Below are 21,467 nucleotides of genomic sequence, written 5' to 3' on the forward strand. Positions count from 1 at the left end.
ATGAATAGCAACAGCGTGTGCCATATGCATTCCCACCTTAACTCAGGTAACTTCTGGAACAAATATGTTTTTACTGGAGGAAACATAAAAGCAGCACTTTCATTAACAAAAGAAGTCGTGAGCATTTCTTTTTCGTAAGGTAACCATGTTAAATTTAAATGCAGTTAAAAACATACAGAGTAATTCTTCAGGTTTTCTTGTAACGCTGGATTTTTATTGACTGCTTAATGATGATACCAAAGTATGCTGAGATACAGTATATTAAAGCATTCATTTGATAAGTGTTTTTAGTTGAGTGGTCTACTTGTCTTTTAAGCATACAGAGGAACCGTTTGAGCGGTACAAAACCAGAAACTCCACAGCAGTCTTCTGAAAATACATAGTATTGCATGTCTGCTTCAGGAAGAACACCATTTAAGGGGAAGTTCATACTGAGAGATAGTCTTTGAGTTTATCCATAATTGCATTCATTCCATCAGCTGGAACTACCATGACAGTCCGCCAAGGTTTCATTGGTACATCATCAAAGGACCATCTGCCACCCAAGCAGGTGTCACTTTCCTCTTGCACAGAGTAGCTGAACTTCAGAAGAGCATTCTAAGTGACAGAAATAAATGCATTAGGATTAACCATTCCGATCAGCATAAAGACAACACACAATCTAAACAAAGCAAAAATAACGATCCTGTTAGGCACATGCTTATTACGAAGAAAACATTCTCTTCCATACCACCAAAACAACCTACAGCAGAGCCAGCTATTAAGTGCCTTAAACTATTTGCTTTTCATCAGATCCGTGTAGCCCACATCAAATATTAAAAAGATTGCCACTGTTGCAGCCCAGTGGCATCAGAATAAAAAGCAAAAAAAATCAGAGCCCCTCTGACTCGTTTTGAAACAGCACCTCATTTCGTGTTATGGCATTAAGAAATACTGACTTTTAGAAGCTACTGTGCCTAACAGTGTTAGTCAATAAGATCAGAAGTTTCACCCTGGAATAAGGGCAAACCTCTGTCTGTGTAATTTTAAGGATAAGGAGATCAGCCAAAACCTGGATAAGAGACTGTAGGTAGAACAGTGCTTGCATTAAAGATGATGGATCGATGCAGGCAACGCATGCATGGAAGGCCTGTAGCACTGCTCCTTTTGTGGATTCCTCTAAAACTGCTGAGTGCTCAAAAATCAACATAGCTGTAAGAATATGTAGTCTAATAATTCCCTCTTTCATACTGTCAGTAGGAATTAAATATTGAAGGGATGGGTGCCAGTACGAACCCTGAGCACAATTCCACAAAGCTCTTGGAAAGTTTCTGGGTGGCTCAAGCCATCAAAAGGCCTAGGTACAAATAATGCTTCTTCATGTAAGCAGGAGCCCAGAATATTTATTACTTATCTTTTCACTGACATCCACTACAGACAGACAGAACAGTTGCTTTTTATTAGCTTTCCCAGGTAAAATGTCTTATGGAAAGGAAAAATTTACTTAAATGTTTCTAGTTCTCACATAAACCAGTTTAAGAAATATGAGCTGAACTCTTAAGTATAAAAAATAACATCTTCCCTTTGTAGGGAAAGTTAAGGTCCTGCCTCTCTGTAGGTTAGCTATTTACTAGCAGCATCTCCAGTCTGCAAATTGAATTTCAGAAAAACCATGTGGCTTTGCTCAAGAACACACAAGCTGAGCAATGGAGGCCCTAAACCTTTAAACAGCTCCAAGACTGCTGTAACAGAACTTCTCTTCTACTGCCTCAATAACATTTTAAGGACTGGATTTAAAGACATACAGCTATCTTTGCAAAAATACCCCTTGAAGTTTAGGTGAAACACCTTCTTGTGAGTGTTGCAATGAAAAATAAACATTTTCCAGTAACAGAATCATGCATATCACCTCATAAAAGAATTCCTCCTCTGCATTTGCAAACATTAATTCCTCCTTTGGCTGATTTCTCCCTTCCTTCTTCTTAGAGTTCTTTGTGGCCTCTGTAAAGGTCTTGCTGATAAGAAGGTAATAGTGACATTTCCCACAAGGTTTGTTTGTTCTCTGTGCCTCCTTTAATTCCTTCCTAAAGATGAAAAAAATGTTTATGTGTACAATTTAATCACAAGTGTCCATGCACACAATTAAAAGCCTCGACAAGTGTTAAGTCATAACATATTAGTTTAGCAAGTATATTCACACTTCCCCCCCCTATTGGCTTTCTGATGACTTAAAAAAATACATTTTGCATACACATCCCCAGTACTTAAACACACTATTTGTACTTTAAAACAATAAAAATAAGCAAGTCTTCCTCTGTAGAAGTACAGCTATCCTGGACATAAATCATGTCATCACTTCCACATGGAGCTATTACTGAACAGACAGAAGATACACTTGCCCACTCCTGTGTTAAATGAGTTGCCACAGCAGTGCTCCAAAAACATTAAGACAAAGAGGCTGAATTTGAGTTGTGACAACTGCATTCCTAGTACTAAACATCAAGGTCAGGCCCTGAAGCACTCGATGGGAAATAAGTCATCTCTATTCAATCACTGGAGCCCCCTAACCAACACAATCTCCCTGTTGCCAAGTGTGGCACTAAACTAGTATAACATCATGTATATTGTAACATCAATTTACTTAGTGTCACCCCATCCATGATGTAAATCCATGAAGAGATCAGCTAGCACCTGATCTACTTTACTCGTTTATCTGGAACTAATCAAAACACTGCATATGGTTTTCATGGGCCAGAACTCAACCACCTCAAAAGCTCATCCCTCAAGCCAGATTTTCCATTCCTGAGCCAGACATCAACATATGAGCAGAAACACCCCAGCTGCTTAATATAAGCTTGCTATAAAAAAGTTACCAATTTTAACTTTTCCTAGATGAAAGTGAAAAATAGTCTCTAATACAAAGTTAAATTATAATACAGCTACTTCTCTAGAGAAAATCAGCTAAGATAGTAGCACAGCACAAATTTCAGAGTATAGTTTGAAAAACCAAAGGATATTTTAAAAATTTAAAGAAACCACAGACCTTACAGTTGAAAATCATCTATCTTCCTGTTTTTATGTCTCACAGATCGTTTCTCTTAACACAGTGCTATGTAAGTAAGAATTCTGAAGAGATACGAAGCAAAAAGTACTGTTCAACTTCATGTTAAACACGAAATAAAACACAGTGAAGACCACTTACTGAAGCTGCTGGTGCATGGGCAAAGCAATCTGTGGTGGTACATTAATGAATCTTTCACTCAGAAGCAGGCCCACAGGCTTAGCATCATCTTTCAGGAGCTTATCCAGCTGTTCAACTACACGCTGCTCACAGCTTTTCTCACACTGTTGTAGGATCAGCTCTTTGATTTGTTCAGCACACTGTGTACCCTTGAATCAAAAGATATACTTTCTTTACATTACACAACAATTATTTACACAAGATCTTCAAAGCAAACTTCAAGAGAGCATCCAACACTCCTATTGGCAGTTTCCTTAAGTGGTCCCTAAAGCACTGTACAATTCCTCTGATATTTACCAACCCCGAAGCTGAGAGCAAAGAAAAGTTCTAAAATGACAGCAATGCAGCTAGGAGCTATGACCCAGGACATTCAACAGCAAAATCTAAAAGCTGCTCAAGATGGAAGTGAAGATATGTAAGAGGCTGACAGCATAGTTGCCCTGGAAATACTTGTCAGACTAGCCTTAAGTCTCTGTTTCAATTCTCTGACCTTCAGCAAGTTATGCTGTTATCTAAGACTAGATCCAAAAGAAAACTAAGTGATGCAGAACTTCTAAGACCACAGTCCTCCTTGGCAGAATTCAGAATCCTGATGCAACTATCTCAGTATATTATTCCATGCAGAAAAGCAGAACACAGCTGCACTTATATCTGCCTAGAATAGGAATCAGAAATACCAACCTTCCTTTCAGTTAAGTTTAGGAAGCTTATAAAACCAAAGACTTCATCATCGTCAACATCATCATCATCACTGCTATCTTCTTGGACTTCTGCTTGCTGTTTGATGAAAGAAAGAGAAAGAATTCATATTCTACTTCCACTCCTTGCAGCAAAATACATTTTTCTTTCCAGAGGAAGCTCTTCAGATGACAACTACACAGGTAATCTGTGCCAACACACAACCTCCAAATTCTGGTTATGGTTACAAAAGTGGCACAACTGGTGTATTTAGAGCCAGGTGTATACAGAGAGGCAGGTCATGTATCATCTACAGCAGCATCTTTGGAAAGGCACTACCGTTGATTGTTCACATTTAATAAGCAGCATCTCAGTACTGATAGCTCCATCTTATGCAAAACCCAATTTTCTCCAGCTTCTAATGCAGGGAGATATACCTGCAAAGTCTAAAAACGCAGAGCTATAATAGAGAGGGTCAGAATAAGCACAACAACCCCCCCACAGTAAAAAACTTGACCAAAGAACAGAGGTGATAATGCACTTGTTCTTTGAGAATCACATTAAAGTTGGATAGAAAAATTTAGGACTCATTTTAGGGTCCTTTCCTAAGCCCACAGAACTCTGCAGAGCACTGAGGAAACCACAAGAGGAAGCTGCACATGGGGTATCTTTCATCTACACCTCTCTGGTTCCTGAGACTGCAGGGAAATCATATGGCACTGCTTCTTACTGAGACAGTAACAGAGAAATTCCTCCACGGCCTTTTCATCTTGATTGCTTTACCACTCCAAAGCTCAGGATGAAAACTGAAGACAATTCGTACGTGAAAAGAAAGCAACCAAAATAATCAACCAGTTTCACTGTTTGGTTTAAATCAGGCATGGAAAAATATCAGATTCAACAGGAGAATTATTCTCAAAACAAAGGAAGCAGCGAGTTACAAACAACATTAAAGACAAGATTCACTTCCAGAAGTGCACTGCTGCATTTTGAAGTAAGAAGCATTGTACTTAACTTACAAGAGCCATTTCTGTCTTACCTTGATAATGCTTCCAATATGATTCTGTTGTATTAATATATCAGTTAACTCAGCAGTGTTAACAGGAGCTTTTAGAAACAACTGGAAAACAAAAAGCAAGTATTAAGATGTTTAGACCTGGTGTTACATCACGAACCACTTAGGAGAAGATAAGGTTTTCTCTATGTTGTCATGCAACACTCTGTAGCATTTTGATTTCCATATATCCCTTCAGTATAATACCACAAAGACAAAAAAGCACAGTCTTAATGCACCTGCCCCTTGACCCATCACGAGCTGGCACTTCACGTACACATCATCCTTTTGAGTTTGGTATGATCTGAATAATTACTAAGAATGAATTTACAGAACAAAACCAAGAAGCTGCTGCACTGAACAAGCATGGTACTTGTTGATCTGGTTCTTTGGGCTGTAAGTGACAAAAAAGACCTCCAAGAAGCTGACTAACACAGAATGAGGTTTTCCAGGCAGCACAACGAATGTGGGAGGGTTATACACACCACAGAAGAGCAGCCCTACATTTCATTGGGTGCCTTTCTTGAAACCACACTTCTGTGGACACATTCAGGGAAATGTTCACTGTATTTAATCCTCATGAGCTGAAGCAGAGAAAAACTACGAACCAACTGGGGTAATATGAACCAATGACTCCTTGTACATCTATTATTTCATGGAAGTGTCAACCAATCACAGAACTGCCCAGGTTGGAAGGGACCTCAAAGATCACGAATCTCTCATCCCCCTGCCACAAGCAGGGCCGCTAACCTCCCCATTTAATACTAGACCAGGCTGCCCAGGGCCCCATCCAATCTGGCCTTGAACACCTCTAGGGATGTGGCATCCACAACATCTCTGGGCAGTGCATTCCAGCACCTCACCGCTCTCATGATAAAGACCTTCCCCCTGAATCCAACCTAAAATTTCCCTGTCTCAGCTTAAAACCATTTCCCCTTGTCCTGCTGTTATCTACCTTTTCAAAGAGCTGACTCCCCTCCTGTTTATAGGCTCCCTTTAGGTACTGAAAGTCTGCAGTGAGGTCACCCCCAGGCTGAGCAAGCCCAGCTCCCTCAGCCTGCCTTCATAGGATATCCAAAATGCTGAGGGAGCTGGGTTTCATAGGGGAGGTGCTCCAGCCCTCTTGATCATCTTTGTGCCCCTCCTCTGGACCCTCTCCAACAGCTCTCTGTCTTTCTTGGACTGGGGGCTCCAGACCTGGATGCAGTACTCCAGATGGGACCTCACAATAGCAAAGCAGAGAGGGACAATCCCCCTCCCCCCCCCGTCCCTGCTGGTCACTGCTCTCCTGATGGAGTCCAGGATATTCTTTGCTTTTCGAGCTGCAGGAGCACACTGCTGGCTCAGGTGAACTTATTCATCCATCAGGACCCTCAGGTGCTTCTCTGCAGGGCTGTTCTCAAGGACTGCTCCTTCCAGCCTGTATGGATGCCCGGGATTCCTCCTGCCAAGCACAAAACCTTGCACTCTGCCGTGCTGAACCAAGCTAACAGGAAACCCAAGTACCTGCTGCAGCAGCTTCTTTATCCCGCTATAGTCACTGTCTGATATCGAATGCGCTTCAAATTCAACGTTCACTTCCTACAAAGAAAAAAAAACCAAAAGGACAACACAGGAAATTAAACTCGCTCGTCGGGAAGCGACAGTAAAACGCTGCCCCGTAAGGCTGCCCTATAAGGAGCACCGCTCCCAGCAGCGGTGCACACCCCTCCCATTTCCCATAGCAGCCAACCGGGACCTCCCTGGCCCCGCTCACCTCATCGAGCTGCTCGTCCTGCTCGGACTCCGAGTCGCCCGGCTCCGAGCCCGAGTCTGAGACCGAATCCGAGTCCGATCCCGGCTCCACGTCCGCAGGCCGCGGCCGGGCCCGGCGCTTGGCCGGCGTGGCCATGCTGCCGCTGTGCGCAGGCGCGGCGGAGGCGGAAGGCCGCGCGGGGTGAGGGGCGGAGCGGGGCCGGGAGCGGCGCGGGGAAGGTGAGCGGCGCGGGATTCGGGGTGGAGGATTTGGGGTGGAGGATTTGGGGTCGGTGCCTGAGGTGCGGAGCTCTGCCCGGCTCCCGTCCGCTCCCAGAGCCCGCAGGGAGCTGTGAGTTACGGCGCAGTGTAAATACGCTCTAAATACGTATGGATGCGTATATCTGTTTATAGGGAAAATGGATTGAGAGAGCCCTAAGTGCTGAAGGAGGTCCGGAGTGCCGTTTGAGCCTCCTTCGTGCATGCCGTGTTCCGTTTATGGCCCTGTGTCTCGTTAATGAGTGCTGATGGAGTCGCGAGGAGAGGGATGGGCCGAGCTGCCATGTGGGCAGGGGGGAATGTCAGCTCTGTGTGTGCTGCCCTAATGGGGGCTGCCTTCCCTTGGGAGGGTCGGGCAGGGTGGGCTGGTTGGGTCAGGTTGGGTAGGTTGGGTCAGGGTGGGTTGGTTGGATTGGGTCAGGTTGGGTAGGTTGGGTCAGGGTGGGTTGGTTGGATTGGGTCAGGTTGGGTAGGTTGGGTCAGGGTGGGTTGGTTGGATTGGGTCAGGTTGGGTTGGTTAGGTTGGCTCAGGTTGAATTGAATTGCTCAGGTTGGATTGGTTGGGTCAAGTTAGATTGATTGCATTGGTTAGGTCGGGTTGGGTCAGGTTGGGTTGGGTTGGGTCAAGTTGTTGGTTGAATTGGATTGGGTCAGGTTTGATTGGGTCAGGTTGGGTTGGTTACGTTGGTTGGGTTGGGTTGGATTGGTTGGGTCAAGTTAGGTTGATTGCATTGATTAGGTCGTGTTGGGTCAGGTTGAGTTGGTTGGGCTGGATTGGGTCAGGCTGGGTTGGGTTGTTTGGGTTAGATTAGGTTGCTTCCATTGGTTAGGTTGGGTTGGGTTAGGTTGGGTTGGTTGGGCTGGTTGGGTCAAGTTAGGTTGCTTCCATTGGTTAGGTTAGGTTGGTTGGGCTGGATTGGGTCAGGCTGGATTGGGTTGGGTTAGGTTGGGTTGGGTTGGTTGGGTCAGGTTAGGTTGTTTGGGTTGGGTTGTTTCACGTTGGGTTGCTTAGGTTGGTTCAGGTTGGGTTGGATTGGTTGGATTGGGTAAAGTTGGGTTGCTTGGGTCAGGTTGGGTTGGGTTAGGGCTGCTGGGAATTGAGAGCTGTATTTGCTGTGGGTGCACTGCCGAAATATAAACGTTTATGCTCAGGGAGAGATTGGAGCAAGATGTATTGACAGGGCTCTTCACTGATGCAATAACACCCCCTCTGTGGGGATCTGTGCAATATATAGCTACAGCATGCTGTAGGGATTGGCCCCCACTCCCAGGTGGCAGTAGGATGAGAGATGATGGCCTTATGTTGTGCCAAGGGACACTCAGGTTGGGGTCTGGGAACAATTTCTGCTCTGAAAGAGTAATTGGGCGCTGGCACAGGCTGCCTGAGGAGTGGGGATCACCATTCAGGGGGCATTTGAGAATCATGAGAATGTGGCACTGAGGGACGTGGGCAGTGGGCACAGTGGGATGGATAGGCTGGAGTTGGGCTGGGGGATCTGAGAGGTCATTTCCAGCCCGAATGAAAAGGTCCAAGTCCTGCAGCCCTAGGGGACTGTCATGTCAGGAAAACAGTTTTGCAATTGGGTTTTGGGATGCAGACACCTGAATAACAGGAATTAGTATTCGGAAGAATTGCTTGCGTGTAATGGTGTATATATAGTGTTACCTGTGAATTTGGTAGGTTTTTGAAATAGAAGTCATGGCAGCCTCACAGGCAATCTTTCATTCCTTCTCTGGTTATTAAACCCCAGCTATTTGCTAGGAAAGAATATTGCTGAGAAATACAGAGCATCAAAAATCCCAGCCCAGGGTTTTTCAGAGTTGTTTTTTTCTTTAATATTTTTAGCATATGTCAATAGTGTCTTGTACTTCATCTGCATTTCAGTTCATGACATTCCCGTTAACGCTTGGCAGTCAGTCCTTGCTGTGACCTATGCAATTTCTTTCACTAAAAGTGGAGCTGAAGTTATATTAAATTTTGACGTATTTTGCAGCTCTTGGTGCCACTTAAAAGCAGAAACAGAAGGACCCATTTCTTTCTTTCTGCAAGCCATCCTCCATCTAGAAGTAGTTCACAGTGTGGGGACAGCTTTTCCAATGGAAGGGAGCAGGGACCTGAAGATGCACATTGTAATCAGCTTTCTGTTCTAATTGAAGGCACAGTGATGGTGAATGTTACTGTTTAATGCTGTGAATGGGAAGCATTTCAGTTACATCTGCAAGCATTAATATTGCTCTGAATGCACAGCGTGACCCAGAATTATTACCATTCTCCTCAATTAGGTAATGTGGGCTAAGTGAAATTGCACCAGACTGGTTGTACTTTTGGCCACAAAGGAATGCCTTGGGAGCTCTGCTTGCCCCCATGGTTTGTTATCAGAGCTAATTGGATGCTTCCCAAACCCCAGAATGGCTCATGCAAGTTTTTCTTCATCACTGTGTGTGTTTGTGCTCAAGTTGGAAAATCTGTGGTCCTCTCATTAGCTGTTTGCAAGCCTAATGGGTTCTAAATGGTATTCTCTTAACAACTGAAGAGCAGTCATCCCAGGGCTCTTACTGGCACACATGCAAACAGCGTGCTTGCTTAGTGAGCCAAAAGTGTGAGGCCAACATCGCCCTATAAACTTGGCAGTGTAAAAGTGAGTCAGGTTATTCACAACACGTTCTCATTTTCAGATGTAAACAGAGCACTGTTGGTTCTTTAGAAGTCTGTGCATTCCTCTCTTGATTAAATATAGTAACATCTAAAATATGTTCCCGTAGTGCTAGTACTTCAAAATACACCAGTGATTACTGAAGGTGCCACATGTCCTGTGTGTTTTCTCTTAATGATTCAGTAGAAATGCTTATCATTAAGTGTGAGCTGCAAGCTGCTGTTGGTAAGGTGGTGTGTTGGTGCCTGAGCCTCCTTTGGTCCAAAGCTGCTTTTTTTTTTTTGGAGAAAAATGTTTAAAAACGTGGTGACAAACATTTGCCCAAACAGTCTTTTGGTCTTTGATGAAGTTTTGAGGATTTGAGTAGAGCAGAATGGGATAAAGCTGGTACTGCCAGAAACGTGGTGTACTGTTGGACATGACTGCCATGTAGGGGTTGTTCCTTCTTTTGCAGCATTCTCCTTGATGACTTTCCTTGTAGCTTCTCCCTTAAGCGGCGTTATCTGAAGCCAGCACATTATTTGCAGGTCTTATCAGGGTGGGTATTCATTCCCAGAGAGCGTGCATTAACTGCTTACTCATTGTACAGGGAGCCCCACTCCTGCTCGGGCTGAGCTCTCAAAGGCACTGCTCAGCAAAAAAGCCTCCAGATCTAATTTAGATAAATTCTTTTATTGTATTTCAGAGTTCTTCTGCAATTATTTGATAAACGATGAAGGTTCTGTTACTGAAGGACCCCAAAGACAAAGAGTCGGGGCCGGATCCGTACGTTAAAGTGAGTAAACTCAGAAAAGTAAATGGCCGTGTCACTTTGCTATTAAATAACAGTATTGTTCTGTTCAGCAAGATAGGTGAACCTAACCAGGTGAAGTGAAAAACCTCTTCAAGCTAAATGGGGAGGGCATGACCGAAATTATAATGTTTTATAATGTTTTAATGATATTTGCAGTGCTGTGACCATTTATTACTTAGGGGGCTGTGCTGACAGGCTGTGACTGCACAGCAGCCACGTAGGAGCCTTCAGTTCTACTGCTGTTTGTTCCTTATAGTGCTGTAATACCAAATAACCAGCAAGAACAAAACAGATTCACTAACAAAAACAAGGAAGATGCCTTTGTATTTCAGCTTGGGAAAAATATCCTCGTGCTCAGCTTGTCATTTCTTTGAAACAAAAAGCATGGGGAGTGTATTTCAAGAATTGTGATTGTTGTTTTTTTTTTTCCCCATAGGAATTAGGATTGTATGGATTTGAAGCAACTTTGATTCCAGTTTTGTCATTTGAATTTGTATCTCTTGAAAGCTTGTTTGAAAAGGTAAGTTTGGAGTGACTCCAGTTGCCTTATTTTCAGCAGAGTTCAGGTTGTGATTGCCACAGTGCAGTGTCTGCTGTAGATTTAATAGTACTGCTGCTCTTTTTAGTACCTGGTGTTGCTTTCCCACAAAGAGAAGAACATCCTATGATGTTACATACAGTGAGAAGGATGCTGTCTGTACTTGATGAAGAATTAGGGTGGTTAGATAGATAGGTGAAGTCTACAAACAGTACTCACAGGCACTGTAGCAAAAAAAAAAAGACTGTTGTACCAACTGAAGCTCACCCGAGGTTCACCCTTCCATTGTACCAAGGCTGTGTACACATCTCCTAGGGGCATGGGGTCAGACTTTGTAGTGACTGTTCCTATTCTTTCTTCAACTGTTTATTTAGTTCTCCTGTGCTGGAAAGCTTTTGTGAGGGAGCCTACCTCGAGTGCCAGTCTCCAGCAGCATTTCTCTTTAGTAGGTTTTGCAGTACCACAGCATTTACAATTGACTTGAGAACACTCGTGGGGCTTTTTTAACCAATCTTTGAGAGCATGCTTGTGTTCTTATCTGTGTTCTGAGCGGGCAGGGGACAAGGAGCAAGCGACCCTCTGTGTTACTGCTTCAAATAGGAGCTGTTGTTGTGGAGTATCTCATGTTGTTCATCCATCTGTCAGCTCGTGGCAGTGACAGGAAGCCTTACCTGTTCCTGCAGAGTTTCAGCATTAATTTCACACAGGAAAATATCCAGTAGCTATTACACATTCCTCTTATAAATAATGACCAGAGAGGTGGTGGATCTCCTTTTCTGGAGACATTCAGGACCCACCTGGACACCTACCTGTGCAACCTGGGCTGGGAGCTGCTTTGGCAGGGGGTTGGACTCAATGATCTCTGGAGGTCCCTCCCAACCCCTGCAGTTCTGTGATTCTGTGACAGTGATAAATAATTTCCTGTTTTATTTATCTGTTGGTGCTGCTTTGTTGTTCACACGGTTATAAGGAATTGATGGACTTTTGCAACATTTTGACTTGATTCTTAATGTGCTTCCTACATTTCCTATTACCAAGCAGCTTTCTCATCCAGAGCATTACGGAGGCCTCATTTTTACCAGTCCAAGAGCATTAGAAGCCATCAAGATATGTTTAAGAGAGAACAGTAAAAATGAAGGTAAGTGCCTATTCATATTCCTTGGTTTTTCTCTTTCAGTGTTTTGTGAAGTTTGTCTCTATTTCACCCATCAGTTTGGAGAATGCCTTTAAAATAATAATTATTATTGTTCTGCCTCTTTTGACATCATAAAGGCCTCGTGCTGAATGGAGCTTCTGGGGGTCTGCCTTTTCTGTGCTTTGTGCTGCCCTTACAAATGAAAGAAAAAAGCTCTTGGTGCCAGTTACCAATCAGCGTGGGTTTTTTCCCACTGTCAGTTGTGGTTAGATTTGCTGATGCTAGGAAGTGTTTGTGTATAACAAACAACAGCAGTGTATTTAGCTGCAGTGCCAGGTTTTGCTTACTAAACACTCTCTTCCCTTTAAGGGAGGGGTGTGGTGTAGAAACCAACCACTGCTTTCTGTGCTTCTGCAGTTCATGTGAGCTGTGCAGAAGAGGACATTTCTCTGCCCAGCATATGAAATTTCTCAGTGGAATCAAGCATTAGCCACCAAGCAGTCCAGAAGTGGTAGTACACAACAAGCAGCAGCTCACTGGTGAGGAAAAATCCTGCAGAGTGCTCAGAACCAATGACCAGACCGCGAGCTATCACAGCTTTGTAAACTCTTCCGAGCTCTTTTGATAAGTGATAACTTCCAGCACTGATTTCCTGGAGTTATTTCTGGGCACTTAACTTGTCTGGCTGTGCCTGCTCTGTTTCTGGGCTGTAGTCATAGCAGTCAGCATTCAGTGAGTTAACCTCAGCCTGAGCAGTGAGTGCACTGAAGCTGTTTGCTTCTTTCAGCATTTCCAGCTGCAGAGGGCTGTATTTTGGGGTCAAATATGGTGCCTTTTGTACAGATCATAGAATCAGAGTCACAGAATGGTCTGGGTTGAAGAGGACCTCAAAGATCATTGAGTTTCAACCCCCTGCCCTGGGCAGGTCACCAAGCACTAGAGCAGGCTGCCCAGAGCACATCCAGCCTTGCCTTGAGTGCCTCCAGGGATGGGGCATCCACAGCCTCTCTGGGCAACCTGTTCAGTGCATCACCGCCCTCTGAGTGAAACACTGCCTCCTCACATCCAATCTCAATCTCCCATCTTAGTTTAAAACCATTCCCCCTTGTCCTATCACTATCAACTTGTGTCAGCAGTCATTATCTGTTGACCCATTTGGATTTCAGACATAGGGATAAGGCAGTTGGATCCAAAAAGTGCAGAAAAACCATTTTCTAGTAATTTTATTTTTCTCTCTGGTACATTTTACTTCAGAGCTGATAACTTAATTTAACACATGTATGTTTACCATACGATCAGATCTTCCTTCCTCCCACGTGAGTTTCTTTATAGAGCACTGAAGCACAAGCATATAGATTTTATGCTTTTATTGGTGATTACATATTTTCTTTGTTCTTTGTCTAAGCCTCCAATAGTAAGCCTACATCTGTAGCTGATAGTTGTAAAGTTCCACTTGAAATTCTCCAGTATGTGTTGAGATCTTTGTACATATCTTCTTCCCTAGAAGCTTGGCTGCTGTTGAACCAATCCAACACTGAAGTAGAAATGAACGTTGTGAGCTGTATACGTGACATGGGTTGAAGCATGCATTAAGAACGCTATTTAACAAAAGCAGCTGAGATCTGTTTACTCAAATCAAGCTTTGAAAAGCATGTTTTTGGCTGCTGTTTACACGTTAAAAATTCATTCTGTAAATCCAGATTTGCTGAAACGTGTCCTCGTGTATTAGCTGTTGGCATTTGCTGTGTCTGTAGATTTAGGCAGAAGTCCAAATACAGTTCAGCATTCATACGGTGTCGCCACGTGCTTAAACTGAACTTAATGTCTTACAGCATGGTCAAAATCTCTTAAACAACAGTGGAATACCAAACCAGCATACGTGGTGGGAAAAGCTACGGCTTCTCTTGGTAAGCTGCAGTTTAAGGTGGATCAAACTGGGACTCCCATTTCAACTCATGTTTCTGTGACTCTGTTCTTCTTGAATTCAGTGGAGTTTTCTTACTTCCTTTGCTTACAGTGGAAGAAATCGGCCTTTCTCCACAAGGAGAAAAGAGTGGAAATGCTGAAAAACTAGCTGAATATATTTGCTCGAGTAAGTATCTGAAATCTTCTACTTAAATTAAGCTCATGTGCCTTATTTCATATCAATAAAATGGACTGTATGCTGAAGCAGAGCAGCAGTGCATGTGGGTCATCTTACACCTCTGGACTCAGATTCAGGGAATGCAGATGACAGCTCAAAGAGGCCATAAACAATGTTTTGAAATTCCTATACAGAGCATTAATTCACCTGAAATCTTAGACCCTGCAGTTGGATACTAAATGTCCCAGTAGACAAACTGTGTTGTTGTTGGGTTTTTTTTTAATTAAAGGTCAGAGCTGTAATGATTTGAAATTGCTGCTCGGTTGAAACGTGGAGATGGTTCTGTTTGTGAGTGTGCAGAGTACCCGTGGGCATGGGATGAGCTGGCTCCCCGTGCTTCATGGCAGCTGGTGCTGGGGATGTCTCACCACCACATAATTCAGAGTGGATAAAGGGAACTCCTTTCCCCACCACAAACTCGTGGTTTTAGAGGATTCTGTTTTTCAGTGCCAAAACAGAGCTGTTTCAGAGTGGTTTGGAAGAAGCAGTAACTCCTCACAGCCACCAGTGGGGAAGAAAATTGTATGTTTGACAGCCTTCTCCATAGCATACCTTACACCGAGGGCAGTTTCATACCAGAACAGCAGCAGGCTACTTAAATCAGCACAGAGCTGTAGCACTGCCATTATCCTTGTGAGAATGGCTGCCTTTGAGTACCCTTCAGTTTTAATAACCATCCAGCACATTTCAATTATTGGAGACTGCTTGTTGATGGATGTAATCGTACTTGGTGATGTACTGGAGGGTGTGTATTGATGCTCTTGCCCTTTATCAACTGGTTTGTAAGAACCTCTGTCTTTTCTTTTTTTTGTAATTTATTTTAACATGTTAGGCAAATGAACAGCTCTAGAATTTTCTATCATTAGAGTTTGTTGTCAGAATACAAATAAAATCTGCAGCAGTGATACTCCTTTTGTTACTCGCTTGCTTTAATTGGGAAAATAAAGGAATTTGCTTCCTAATTAAGCAGCCAGATCGAGCCTCATTGCAAGGCAAGTAATTTTAGATTTATAACAATGTAATATTTGTGTCCATTGCAAACATATCAGTGCTGACTCCAAGTAAGGTCTTTCCATTTTGTCTTTGCTGTTCTTCTTCTGCACTGAGGCATCATTATAACCCACTGTTCTAGCCCCAGAACCTACTTCCTGCACGTACAAAAAAGACTTCTCTGAAGTATGTAGATTAACTTGTCTGAATTAGCAATAGAAGGATGTGATGAGGAGCTCCCATTTATTCTGAAAGATAATGGCAGAGCTGTGTGCAGCTGGAGGCACCCTCATCTTCACATTTTCTCTGTATTTCCCTCATCTGTAGAAAAGACAAACTGCACAAGAAGTCTGCTCTTAAGTTCCTGTCCAAAAACATTGGAGCTTGCAGCTGTATTGACTGTTGAAGGATTACTGATGATATGGGTTTCAGTTTGCACTGAAGCATATTTTCAGTTCGATTTAGTTCTCTTCAGAACAGCCTTTACATTTAATACCTTCAACGATATAATTAGCATCACACACTTTAAGTTAATACACTTAAAGCAGTCACTGTGTGACATCTGAGTTCACTGGTGGCAGTAGCTGCAAGAAGCTGTTGGTAAGGACAGTGGTCAGATAATGGTGTTTGTTGCCTTAGATACTGTTTAAGAGCTGAGGTCACAGACCAGAAAGGTCCTTCTTCCCAGATGGGCAAGGAGCATTCACGTGCAGGCAGCAAAACAGTAACTGAGCTTGGAAGCCAATTCCTTTTGAAAGGATACGAGCACATGCAGATGCCCCTTCTGCTCTTCCAGCCTTGGAATTGGAATTATTTTTCCATGGGGAAGCAAGAAAACACGTGTGTAGACAGCCTGAAACTTCTCAGCAGAGTATTTATGTCCCCTTTTTTGTCTGCCTGAGTGTTCTCTCCCTTAGAGAGCTGTCGTGTACAGAGTGGGCCTGAAGTTTTAAATAAAAAAATTGAAGAAGCTTGTGTTTCTGAGAAGGAAGAGATAACTTGCACAGTCCTTGTTTTTCTTCACAGAACGGCACAGGGAATAGAAATGCAGTTTATCTGTCATGAGATCTTTTTAGTCGATGCATTTGTATTGCAGTTATGGAATGTTTTTTAATTTACATGCTAAGTAGCTCTGTCCTCTGAGCAGTTGCCCTGTGAGTGCTTTCATTTACCTTAGGGCTCTGTTGGAGGAGAAGCATGCAGCATTTGCAGCAGTGTTCAACATTTGATACCTTTAAAGTAAATTAAATGCATTATTTGCTCTTATTAAAATCGTGAAGTTAATGACAAGCTTTTGTTTGCTATTTTACAGGAGAGAAACCACATTCATCATCTCTTCTTTTTCCTTGTGGAGCCATGAAAAGAGAAGTCCTTCCTACAGCACTTAAAGAAAAAGGTTGAACTTCCCTTAGAGCCTCGTGGTACTCAGTCTGTTAGGAGACAATTTGTTCCTAACCATTTTGGACCAAATCTGAATGAGAATGGAATTTGCTGTGATGTTGGATAGAGGATGGGAGTAAAATGTTTGAGGTTGGGAGCTCGAGCAAGGTTACTTGCTTTTGTTCATCCCTTTCATTCTCATCCATGAGAAGGAAGTGAACTTACTCACAGGAGTGCTGTGAGACTTGACAGTTGTCCTCATGTGCTTCAGGGTCCTCTAGTTGCAAAAGTTCCATAACTTACGAATCCTTCACGTCTTTTTAGCCTAAAACAGTACATTAAAGTGCAGGTGATACAATAAGAATGTTTTCCTGAAATATCAGAACTCACTGAAATCCTGTTTTGTTCTGATTGTGATCCCAGGAGTACCACTGGAGAGCCTGACTGTGTACCAGACCGCCCCGCACTCGCATCTCCAGCAGTCACTGAGCAGCTATTTCTCACAGCAGGTATTGGAATTTCACCATTTTTGAGGCCTGTGATGTATCCTACCAAAATACACCTTTGTCCTCTCCCTCTCCTCCTCTCCAACTGTGTGTAAAGGATAATGGTGGTGATAGGCTAATTTTTTGAATTCCCAAGTGACGTATGCACTGAGGCACACAAAGGCAGAACATTCTAGCACATGTATCTGTTAAAACATTGTTAAGCAAGGAGCAGTGCATAGCAAAAGATGAAAAGATGTGAAGTTAGCAGTAACTGTTTTTATCTTGTCCAGATTGGCTTTCTGAATTTCCCCTGTATCTGTGTTTAATTGTGTTCAACATGTAGCCTTTCCTTCTTGGAGAGGCTTGGCTTGCCTGAGCCTGTTCCACCTCTGTTGAAAATCTATGGATTAATGCCTTGTTAAATTACATCTTCAAAAGGTAATTTTCAAGAGCTCGTAAAAAGCTCTGGGATGGTACACAGGCATTTTCATAGGTTCAGAGAATGGTTTGGGCTGGAAGGGACATGGATCATGCAGTTCCAGCTCCTGCTGTAGGCAGGGACACCTCCCTCTGGACCTGGTTGCTCACAGCCCTATCCAGCCAGGCTTTGAACACCTGCAGGGTGGGGACATCCACTTTCTGAGTTCTTTCTTGCTGCAATTCAATTCGTTAGTTTCAATGTGAAGCTATTAAATCTTATTCTTGTTGGGTTTTCAGTTGTCCTTAGCTGATGATACTGGGGTTATCTATTTGGTGCATGGAGAGCTGATACAAAATGCTGTGTTTCAGCCCTCTGTGAGACAGTGAGCAGCACTGTGCTAAACCATCCTTCTGCTTTCCAAGGGCTCAGGCCAGCCCCCAAGTCACACACAGTAACACAGCAGCAGATGTGCTTTGGGTACATGTCCTGCAGCATATCTTTCTGGTCCAACAGAATATCCTGATAAAGAAGGCATGTGCTTTGGGTCTGGATCTTGCAGAATTTTCTTTCAGCTCTGTTAAGACCTTATGGTGGGAAGGAAAGCCCTCCCTGTGACCTGCAGCTGTAAGGCATTGCCCCATCTTTGTCACAGCATCTCTGGGTGGGCAAAACTTAAAGAGTAAACCACACGAGCTGGGAGACTGGATATGGCCAGAACTGACAGAGATGGGAATGGATTTAGTGAAACAACTTGCTGAGTTTTCTTGCTAAACAGGAAAATGTGAAAAGCTGCAGTACATTTATCACCAGGTGGTTATGTGACAGAGTGTTTGGTTAAAGCCACACCTGAATTTCAACGTTATGTGGAAGTTTGGCAGACTGCACCACAGAGAGCAACCTGTTGGCTTAACATCTGTTTCTCATCAACAAAAACACTTTGTGTCCGTATAGAGACATTGAAAGGGGTTGCTGTGAAAGAGCTGATGTGCTGCTGGAACTGAGAAAGCTCAGCCGACCTCTGGTTACTTTCACACAGGGAATTCCAGCAAGCATCGTGTTCTTCAGTCCATCTGGTGTCAAGTTTTGCCTCCAGTATATCCAGAAGCTTTCCAGTGATTTGGCCAACCACGTAAAGGTACCTGTACTTTTAAAATGGTGAAATACAATAGGGAGAAAGCCTACGCTGGGAGACTGAGGGACAGGAAAGCTGTTACACTCCTTCCAAACCTTCCTTTTCTAGAGGGAATGCCAGGCTCTTTGTGCTTGTTTCTCTGAAAAAAGAAACACGTTAGCCAGTATCCATTGCAAAGTTCTGCAGTCTTGATTTGAGAAACACTTTATTTCTTTATGGGAACTGCTGAATCAGGGCCTGAACCTGATCCTGATGGATCAGCTGAGCTGAGCACTGAGTCAGATACAGCAGCACAGGTGAAGGCAAAGCACCTGTGTGACCAGAAGGGGTGCAGTCTGACTCCACCTCTCCCAGACCCCATTTAAGGGCTGACCAGCACTGGGAAGGATCTCTTTCTGGAGATTCCTCCCGGGGGAGTTTTTTCACTGTGAGCCTGGGCAGCCTGTGCTGGGTAAGGGCTGTACTTCCCTCAGTGCAGGTGTGAATAGTTCTTGTTTGTCAGCAAGTACAGGCTGAAGTGTACTGAAATCCCTCTCGCTTTTCCTGTTCTTGGAAATACAAGCTTTAAAGGGTTGTAGTGGTGGGAGAAATAGTAATCTTCCCCAAGTACTTTCTAAACAGCCCAGCTGGTAGCTGACTTGTAGCACTGGAAGTTTTCAGTGCAAAACGGTACAGCTTAGGGAGCTCAGACAGGGAAACTGATCTCCAATGCATTAGCAAAGGAAGCAATAAATAAGAGCTCATCCCATACCTGCTCACACCAATTCCAGCTGTAAACTATGTCATTGCAGTTTGCTGCTATCGGTCCAACAACTGCTGAAGCCATGGAAGCAGCAGGAGTCGCAGTAAGCTGCACTGCACAGAGCCCCACTCCTCAGGACCTCGCAGCTGGGATCCAGAAAGCACTTCACCCACAGAACTGTATGTTATCAGAGTGAGAGCACAGCACGTGTTGGAGGCTGAGTGGCTCTCTACGGAAGGCTTTTTCCCCTTGCAGACCTGTTGTCCTGCAATGAGGTACTGTTTGGGAGTCCTGGCAGCAGCTTGTGTGAAGATCTCAAAAATCTGGAATATGCCCACTATGTTTTGAAGCCCCTTCTTCTCACGTGTGCATTGTAAATATTTTACCTGGGCGTTCCCAGCAAACAAACTGTGAGAGGCTGCACTGCATCAGAGTAATATATTGACATTTTGTGTGTCACCTCAGGTATCTCCTGGTGCACAGGGTGAGGTTTTCACTTCTGTCTGAAGTCAGTTTCTATGTGCACATCTGTTGTGAAAGAAGGTTGTACTTATGCTGAAGTATTTTCTGTTGCAAAGCTTAGTCATCATTCTCCTTTTGAAATATTTATATTAAAGCGATGATTGTAGATTCTCAGTGGAGTAGGATTAATTCTTGTACTGCTGCACTGAGTGAAGCAACAGCAGGTCAGTTACTGACACTAAATATCCTCCAGTCGTAAAAAATAGGTTCTTATTTCTATTTCTGTACAGAAGGATTCGTAAACAGAGAAATAAACTGGCTTATTGTTATTTTTTCCTATTATTATGCCACTATTATTTTTTCCTTTAAGGATGATATAAGTTGAGCTGTTTAATATTCAGATACAGCTGGCCGGTATCATTACAACGAAGTATACAGTTCTGTTCATCTCTGCATTCAGAAATCCACAGCAGATTGACAACTTGGAAGTTAGCTCAAGTCCCCTGCAGGACTGCCCCCACCTCTCACATCTGAGCAAGAAGGCAGCTGAATAAGATTTGCCCAGGGACAGAGGAAGGAGAGATGGGATCTGCTGAAGAGGGAGCAAGGATTGGAAGCTGAAGGCATCCGTGTGAGCTTGTGCTCCCACGCATGATATAGCAAATTCTTTTGCTATCCTAAGTCACATCTAATTATCTGTCTCACTCCTCAGTTCAGGCCCACTTCTGTAGGTGTCTCCACAAGAGAAACTAGCAGCTTTCATCATCTCCAGGCAGCGTGTACTTGGCCCATCTAATGGGACACAGAAGCCACGCCATCTGTTGCTGTGACTCAGCTGACATTGTGGCTGGATTTTGCATTCAGACACATTCACCCTGTGTTAATGAACAGAAAATACAAGCTCCAAAGCTCGGTTTACGGTGCAGCACTTCGCAATATATTTCACTGAAAACAGAGGAGGGAATAGAGTTGCAGCAGTGGAATGGCTTTTTATTCCTTTCCAGTTGGATCAGCTCATCTACAAACCTGGCTTAGTTTTACCCAAGGAACACTTTCTCAGCTGAAACAATCACTCCCCCAGAGCTCGTGTGTCCCTGAGCACTCCCCTGCTCAGGGCTTAGGAGTTCATCTTTTTGGAAGGCCTAGCTCATGTTCTTTGCAATGGGCCCCTGGGTACCAGCCTGCCCCGGAGCACTGCACGAGCCTGCTCACTGCAGGCTGTCCATCTAAGGAACAAACTGCTCTCCCAGCTGCTGGCTTCGCAATTGCAAGTCTGCCTGAGTTACCAAGAAGCAGAAAACGTTCTGCTGTCTTATCCAACCACTGTAGCATTCTGAAACCAGAGAGGGCTTAGCACTTTTACTAGTAAGTTTATTAGTAAGTCATTTGGCAGCTCGCAGACCTGCTCCGTGTGCCTTGCTGAAACTCTCTAGGTCTGTTTTGTTACAGGAGAGTGAGAGCAGCTCACAAAGCTTCTTCCCAAATCACAGTAACAGACTTCACAGGGCAAGAGTTGTTCTTTCTCAGGGCTTACTCTGCAGCCGTGTTCTTACACTGGCTGACAGCTGCAATGCCAAATACTTAAAAGCCCACAGAAGAGAAGCACACACGTGAGCTGCTTCTG

The 21,467-nt window shown here is 43.7% G+C and overlaps 2 protein-coding genes across 6 annotated transcripts; one reads left to right on the forward strand and one right to left on the reverse strand.

The window, feature by feature from the left end:
* Positions 1-389: 389 nt before the first annotated feature.
* Positions 390-6,843, reverse strand: BCCIP (BRCA2 and CDKN1A interacting protein). The gene is made up of 7 exons (XM_065746983.1): positions 6,709-6,843; positions 6,459-6,533; positions 4,938-5,018; positions 3,902-3,997; positions 3,182-3,369; positions 1,889-2,063; positions 390-597 (listed from the first exon to the last, which is right to left on the reverse strand). Exons 1-7 carry the CDS (start codon positions 6,841-6,843, stop codon positions 427-429), a joined length of 921 nt encoding a protein of 306 aa, XP_065603055.1. The 3' UTR covers positions 390-426.
* A 3,338-nt stretch (positions 6,844-10,181) lies between these two features.
* UROS (uroporphyrinogen III synthase) lies at positions 10,182-19,685 on the forward strand. 5 transcript variants are annotated; one of them, XM_065746094.1, is made up of 9 exons: positions 10,182-10,394; positions 10,849-10,932; positions 11,989-12,088; positions 13,918-13,992; positions 14,079-14,177; positions 16,531-16,614; positions 17,025-17,107; positions 18,544-18,642; positions 19,431-19,685. In XM_065746094.1, the coding sequence occupies exons 1-9, from the start codon at positions 10,332-10,334 to the stop codon at positions 19,575-19,577; spliced, it is 834 nt and encodes a 277-aa protein (XP_065602166.1). In that variant the 5' UTR covers positions 10,182-10,331; the 3' UTR covers positions 19,578-19,685. The 5 variants fall into 5 exon arrangements, with proteins under 5 accessions (XP_065602166.1, XP_065602164.1, XP_065602167.1 ...); XM_065746092.1 differs by having other exon boundaries at positions 10,183-10,394; positions 17,022-17,107; XM_065746095.1 differs by having other exon boundaries at positions 10,186-10,394; positions 14,103-14,177; positions 17,022-17,107.
* The last annotated feature ends 1,782 nt before the right edge of the window (positions 19,686-21,467 follow it).

The sequence above is a fragment of the Cyrtonyx montezumae genome, unplaced genomic scaffold, assembly GCF_038088225.1.
Source record: "Cyrtonyx montezumae isolate F1298 unplaced genomic scaffold, pur_monq_1.0 scaffold_4, whole genome shotgun sequence".
NCBI classification, from domain to species: Eukaryota; Metazoa; Chordata; class Aves; order Galliformes; family Odontophoridae; genus Cyrtonyx; species Cyrtonyx montezumae.

Coding starts and splice junctions, on each gene's coding strand:
- BCCIP (XM_065746983.1), bottom strand. CDS start 6,843: ATGGCCACGCCGGCCAAGCGCCGGGCCCGGCCGCGGCCTGCGGACGTG. Junction 5,019..6,458: donor TAAAGAAGCTGCTGCAGCAG/GTACTTGGGTTT, acceptor TTTGTTTTCCAG/TTGTTTCTAAAAGCTCCTGT. Junction 3,998..4,937: donor ATATTGGAAGCATTATCAAG/GTAAGACAGAAA, acceptor TTCATCAAACAG/CAAGCAGAAGTCCAAGAAGA.
- UROS (XM_065746092.1), top strand. CDS start 10,332: ATGAAGGTTCTGTTACTGAAGGACCCCAAAGACAAAGAGTCGGGGCCG. Junction 10,395..10,848: donor GGCCGGATCCGTACGTTAAA/GTGAGTAAACTC, acceptor TTTTCCCCATAG/GAATTAGGATTGTATGGATT. Junction 14,178..16,530: donor AGCTGAATATATTTGCTCGA/GTAAGTATCTGA, acceptor GCTATTTTACAG/GAGAGAAACCACATTCATCA.